This window comes from Armigeres subalbatus, chromosome 1, assembly GCF_024139115.2.
Source record: "Armigeres subalbatus isolate Guangzhou_Male chromosome 1, GZ_Asu_2, whole genome shotgun sequence".
NCBI lineage: Eukaryota > Metazoa > Arthropoda > Insecta > Diptera > Culicidae > Armigeres > Armigeres subalbatus.
The window spans coordinates 267,292,468-267,299,090 of NC_085139.1; the positions used below are offsets into that span (position 1 = coordinate 267,292,468).

Consider the following 6,623-nt stretch of genomic DNA (forward strand, 5'->3'; position numbering starts at 1 on the left):
AACAATTATATATTCAAGTTCCCACATGTAATTAATATACAACATATCGTCTCTGTACAATATTTATTACTTCATAATAGGTTCTACTTGATCAAAAAACGTTAGTTAACTGAAACAAAACTATAATGGGGATAAACACGATATGGTCTACCGTTTTTACATAATTGTGTATCGTTTACGGCAATCATAAATACATCGCGATATCACACGCACATCTCAATATTATACGGTTTCAAGATAAAGGCAAGGATGTTAACGATCATTCAGTTATTTGCGTTCGATCATTTAGTAGTTTGTCAATAACACATTCCAGAAGCTGAATTTCAAAATACGTTGTATGGTGGACTTCTAGTGCAAAGGATTTTCTACAACTCTGCCTAATGGTTCGTGGTTTGAATTCCACTAGTAACGGAGTTATAGCTATAGTTTCAGTAACTTAGACTAAATGATAACAAAACTCCAATCATTTAGTTTAAGTTGCTGCAACTAGCGCTCTAACTCCGTTATTAGTTGAAATCTAATAACAAACCATATAGCAAAGTTGTAGTAAAACCTTCGCACTAGAAGTCCACCATACATCATATTTTGAAATTTAGCTTCTGGACTGTGTTATTGACAAACTACTAAATGATCGAACGCAAATTACTGAATGATCGTTAACATCCTTGAATAAAGGTAAGATATTTCTTTCAGTTCAGTGACAAATGTGAGTGTGGAAAAAAATGCTGCTCTTCGCCATTTGAACGGCAGACATGTAGAATAGGACACAAGTTTTAATTTATCGGAGAGGAAGATTCGTGTTTTAAATTGTTTAGGAAAAAAGGGTAAGTATACACAAATACCTAATCGATAAAGTCCCAAATTGACTTCAAAATAAAAACTGTGTTGAATATCTAATTGCAGATCCAGTTAGCAGAACCCTAAAAATGATTTTCTTCATTTTCCAAATGTCAGCAATCACGCGGTCATACACTGTGTACAGGTACGTACTTCTTTAATATTTATTAAACCAAGGATCAAACCCCTGATTTTATTATATCATGTATTGCAGACATCATCGAATTTCGGGAAAATGGGCAACAGCCTGCTCAAGTGATTAGATGAATGATAACGATGTGTGGAGTGCAAAGTATGAGCCGAAATTATCCACTTGAATTGAAAAAAAACTAAAATGATTGAATAAAAACAGTACTAAAAATGAAAAAAATTGTATTTATTTTCGTTCTCCCTCTGCTTTGCCCACCACACCTAGAAAAAAATCAAAACATCAATGGTAACAGTACAATGGATTTAAAATATATGGTCACATTATATGCGTATGGTATCCCGTATAGTTTTTCTCGTGGAACATAGATTATTTAACAACCGCTTGACATGCTGTACGCCGAAAAAAATGTACTGGAAAACGCCAAGTTTTAAATGGTAATTATACTTAACCGCCCATTACCCAAATAATTATTTGGTCGATTACATCATACCGCACTGTTGAAACAGTTTATAAAATGGGTAGCTTATCATTTCAGCATACAGTATACAGAAGAGTGGTGATATCGTTATTTATCATCATGAATGATCTGATTTGTCTTCCGGATATAGTTCAGGATTATGCGGGACGACAACGTCTAGAATTTCTTCATCAGTTTTAGCTTCATGTTGAATATCTTGTACAGTTATTGCTACTGGGGCGGAGAATGCAGCTAACATCTGAATATATTCTTCATTATCCGGATCATAGGTTTCCGGACTCGTTACTGACAATCTTGATAGAACATCGGCCACATTGGTTGCTCCAGGTTGATATACCACATCATAAGTGTACGATTGAAGTCATAAAACCCAGCGCTCAATCCTAGCACATGGCTTAGATTTGGGACTGAACAAAAATTTCAGCGGCTTACAATCCGTAATCAGGGTGAATCTTGCACCTTGGAGGTAAAGTCTGCTGGTGTACTTTCGACCAGTTGAAACTGCTTTCACTTTTCAAAAATGTTCGAAGGGGGTTTTACTCGCTAGACCTGGTATAAATCTTCCCACATATGTTACTAAATCTAGAAAACTTCCAAGTTCAGTCGTATTGTTTGGCTTCCTAAAATTATTTACAGCCGAAACTCGACTCGCTGTTGGTTTGATCCCTTCTTTGGATAGCTCGTGCCCCAGAAATTCAAGTTCTTCAACATTGAATTGACACTTGTCCTTATTCAATACTATGCCGTATTCCTCAAACCTCTCTAAAAGTTTACTTAGTCGGTTATTATGTTCCTCTTGAGTGCGCCCTGAAACAACAACATCGTCCAAATAGACTACTACACCATCCAACCCAGCAACGATCGTGTCCATCACTTTCTGGAAAAGCTCTGGTGCACAACTTATCCCAAACATTAATCTTTTGTATCTAGTCGAGAAAAAAATTAAAGAGATAAAACAAATTAAAAAAAACAATGCATTTTATTCACTTCATGTTCTTCATATAACCATTTGAATTGTTTACCTGAACAATCCATACTTCGTTATGAAAGTCGTGATCACTCTGGACTCTTCTGAAAGCTCCAATTGGTGATACGCATCCTTGACATCTAATTTTGAAAATTTCACAGTTCCTTCTACATCCGCAAGCAGCTCTTCCATCACAGGTAGCGGATGCGTTTCACGCAGAACTGCCTTATTGGCCTGACGCATATCAACACACAGTCTGATATCCCCTGACGCCTTCAGGATGGGAACCACAGGTGAAACCCAAGGCGATGGACCATCCACTTTTTCAATGATGTCTGACTCTAGCAAGTATTCTAACTTATCGTGTATACGTTCTTCCAAAGCGATTGGCGCTCTCCTGTAAGCCTGCTGGATCGGTTGTACTGTTTTATCAATTGGGATCTCCAAAACAATGCCTTTTATTTTAGGAAAAACCTTGCGCTCCGTAGCTTGCACTGCGCCCACATCAAAACCAATCTTCAACACTTTTAGCGCTTTGGCGGTAGCGTCGCCGAGCAGATTCTGTTGTCCTCCCTCAACAACGTAGAATTTTGCATTAACCGAGTTAGGTCCAGCTTCCACCATCGCACAGAACATGAATTTGATCTTCATGGGCCGCTCTGTGGCATAAGCGACCAATTTCCGATCCACCTCTGATGACATATCAGTGATCTTTACGCCAGCTTCTTGGGCACGCTTCCACGTAGCTTCCTCAATAACATTGGCATCCGCTCCTGAGTCAATTACCATTGGTATCTTAACACCACCCACAACAAAATCGAAAACATTTTTACCCATAGCATAGAAAATCATTTCATTCGCCTGTGTCTTGTCTTGATTTTCGGCCCTATCTCCAATCTGTCTGATCCGTTTTGGTTGAACAGTTTCCGGTTCATAACGACTTATGCGCTTCAAGCAACGGTTAATAAAATGGCCTATTTCCCCACATTTGAGACACTTCGCGTTTCGCGCACGGCAGAAGTTGTCACCTTTCAAATGACCTTTACGTCCACACGCGAAGCAAGCTCTGTTGAGAGTATAACCTGACATTTGACTTGGCCTCTGTCTTCCCAAACCAGGTCGCTTGAAAACCTTGTTAACAATACCAGACGGCTTGGGATCGGCGTGAGTTCGATCTAGTTCTTTCATTTGCAACTGAACATCCGCCAGTGTAGTCCCCAAACTAACTATATCCTCTAGCGCCAGATCTTTAGCAAGTATCTGTCGTCGAAGCTCGTTTGATCGGCAAGTCTCCACTACTTGTTCAATAATTCGATCTTCAATTTCCCTTGGATCATACCGATCGAATTCGCATCGCTTAGCTTGAATACGAAGTCTCAACACATAGTCCGCAAATCTCTCTTCTTCTTTCTGAGCAATCTGCCGAAACAAGTGGCGCTCGTAATTCCGTCTTCTCATGGGCTCGAAATGCTCGTCCAGTTTTCGAATAGCTACATCGTAATAAGGTGGGTCAGCAACTACATGCGGAATTTGATCAACCCCGGGGAGATGATCGAAAATTTCCTGGATTTCCGACCCCGCCAAATGCAATAACTGCGATCGTTTTTCCCACTGTGAAGTTACGCCACATGCATCAAAATATCTTTGTAGTTCTCTTTTCCACTTGAGCCATTCTGTTGGCAACCGAGATCGATCAGCTGAGATTTCAAATGGACGTATACGACGAATTGAATCCATCCTGTATGATTTAATAATAAACATTCAAATAATAACAAATTCTTCACAATAAAATATGAAAGAATAGTGAATGATGTGGATGGATGATTTCAAACCGTCATATGAATATAATTTATTTATTTACCCTCAGACTAAGGCCGGAGTGGCATATGAATATAACCTATACTATAAAAACACATAACCTGTTCGTTTTTAGCTACCGTGGCATCATGTCATAAATGTAACATTCTTCGCAGTTTTGTTCCCGTATGTAAAAATAACAAAAATTAGCTTACCTTGGTGCTGTTGTTCATGAATACTAGTGATTTCAGCAGGGAAATTTCGTAGCTTGTCGGTTAATCATTCATTCAATTATTTGCCATTTCTGTTCTCATAAATAAATTCTTAACGTTAGTTATGGCAGTCTCATACTCGTGTGTGTACATAATTTACAACTTAACCTCGCACAGAACCTCGTTGCAGAACTTATTTACAAACACCACTATCATCCACGTATAATAAATACATAAATCCCCGGCACACAGTTGCCGCCTCTGCAGATCATTTTCTCTTTGCAACCAGTTGCAAAACCACACCAATAAAGTGATAAGACGCATACGAACATATAGCTTTCATCATTTTCTTCTTGGCACACAGTTGCCATTTTTTTCCTTGCACCCAGTTGCAAAACTACTACAGGCACACAGTTGCCAAATTATAAACTGCACACATATTTCCTATTTTATTGCACCCAGTTGCAAAACTACTACAGGCACACAGTTGCTACATTCCAAACTGCACACATCATTTAGGCACACCGTTGCCTCTGTATCCCATGTAATAAACGACGCTTTTTTTCTTCGGTTAATTACCACAGATATCCGTTATGTTACATAATTTACATGTACTCCGTCTCATAATAGCTGTCATCATGCTGCTATTTTGCTATCACTCTCCTCTTCACGGTCTTGTCATGTCTTGTCAGCAATACAACTCACTCTCTCGTTTCTTGTACTTTACTCACCAATACATTCGACTCTGCAGCAAAGTTAATAAATATTTCCCTCTATTTCCTTTCACATGATGATGATTCACATGTCTAAGAGCATTTCCGTTTCCCAGTCCAATAGTATTCGTGGTAACTTCACTTCCATTTATAAACACACACCAATTTCTAAATGATGCCCGAGAACGGTGATTTCATTTCGCAAAAAAAAAACCTTTTTTCGAGGCACTTGATACATTTTGCCTCTCTGGCTCTGACACAACAATTTTGTAATAATAGAATATAATAGCTATTTCCACCACTACTAAAATCATCCTTCCACAACCGTTTCACCTTTTTCTCATTCCGCCATTTTTTTATATATGTGATGGCATCAGAACGGCTATATCCATTTTCTATCTGAAAATCACTCACCTTCGCCAGATTGTAAGAAAAGAAATTTCACTAAACAGAAAAAAAACGCTACTCTTCGAAATCTCGCACTTCTAACCGGCTCAACGATACTTGTTTTACCGCGTCGCCAAATTGTAGTATCGGATTCAACTCGATAATAAAACACGCGTCTCACTTGCTTGCTTGTCTGTCTTCAACTGACTCATTCTCTTTATTCATTCTCGCTTACACACCTAAAGAACATTCTTAATTAGTCTGTTATATTATACCCTGTTAGATCTCAATCTCGACACTACACATACTATACAAGATACTGCACACGGGACATAGAGGGTCTGTCTCAATTGGATAAATCAGGCTATAGACATCCCTATCTAACTCCCTTAGCCTAAAAATATCCACCATGTCCCGGGCACAGTGTGCAGATAGACCGCTGTCAGTTGCATGAGATGTCAACAATCGTCAACAACATCAATGATTGTAGCTTGATAATTAAAAATATCCACAACAATAAAAGAGCAGGATTTATTTTTAAATTCTGCTCAAGCTTTTCACGATGAAATATAAGACAAATTGTTGTTCTCCATGTAAGTAAAATCAAAATTGATCATGTACATAAGTTTTGAATCAATTAAACTCATTAGTCATATTTAATTAATATTCCCGATTAAAGTTGAATATTGAAGAAAGCTGAATTTGGATGTTTTATGATGTTAAGCTTTTTTAGATTTGACGTACGTTGCTCGGCGTTGGTGTTGGTGTTGGCTACGCCAAACATGAGATGTTAGCATAGGGCTGGGATAATTAAACTGAAATTAAACTTAAAAGTGACATTTCAATAATTTTCAAATAACCCTGCTCGCAGAGCAAGATTACTTTTGACAGATATCGAATCATTTTCCATCGATGTCCTATTGGAATTGCTGGGTAGCACCAGCCATTCTTATAACGGGGTGATTTTTCAATTCTCGAACTGTCACTTTTAAGTTTAATTCTCCAAATGAGACAGACCCAGAGTCAGTCTGATCTCGGACAGCGAGCAGTGCAGACGCGATGAGGAGACACGCATTGGCCT

At 38.4% G+C, this 6,623-nt stretch overlaps 1 protein-coding gene and 1 long non-coding RNA gene across 2 annotated transcripts; one reads left to right on the forward strand and one right to left on the reverse strand.

Moving 5' to 3' along the window:
- Nucleotides 1-697: 697 nt before the first annotated feature.
- On the forward strand, nucleotides 698-1,253 carry LOC134213768 (uncharacterized). Its single transcript, XR_009979527.1, has 3 exons — nucleotides 698-824; nucleotides 904-982; nucleotides 1,052-1,253. It is a non-coding gene; the product is annotated as an uncharacterized LOC134213768 (long non-coding RNA).
- Nucleotides 1,254-2,484: 1,231 nt separating this feature from the next.
- On the reverse strand, nucleotides 2,485-4,170 carry LOC134207298 (uncharacterized). Its single transcript, XM_062683019.1, has one exon. It carries the CDS (start codon nucleotides 4,168-4,170, stop codon nucleotides 2,485-2,487), a length of 1,686 nt encoding a protein of 561 aa, XP_062539003.1.
- Nucleotides 4,171-6,623: the final 2,453 nt, after the last annotated feature.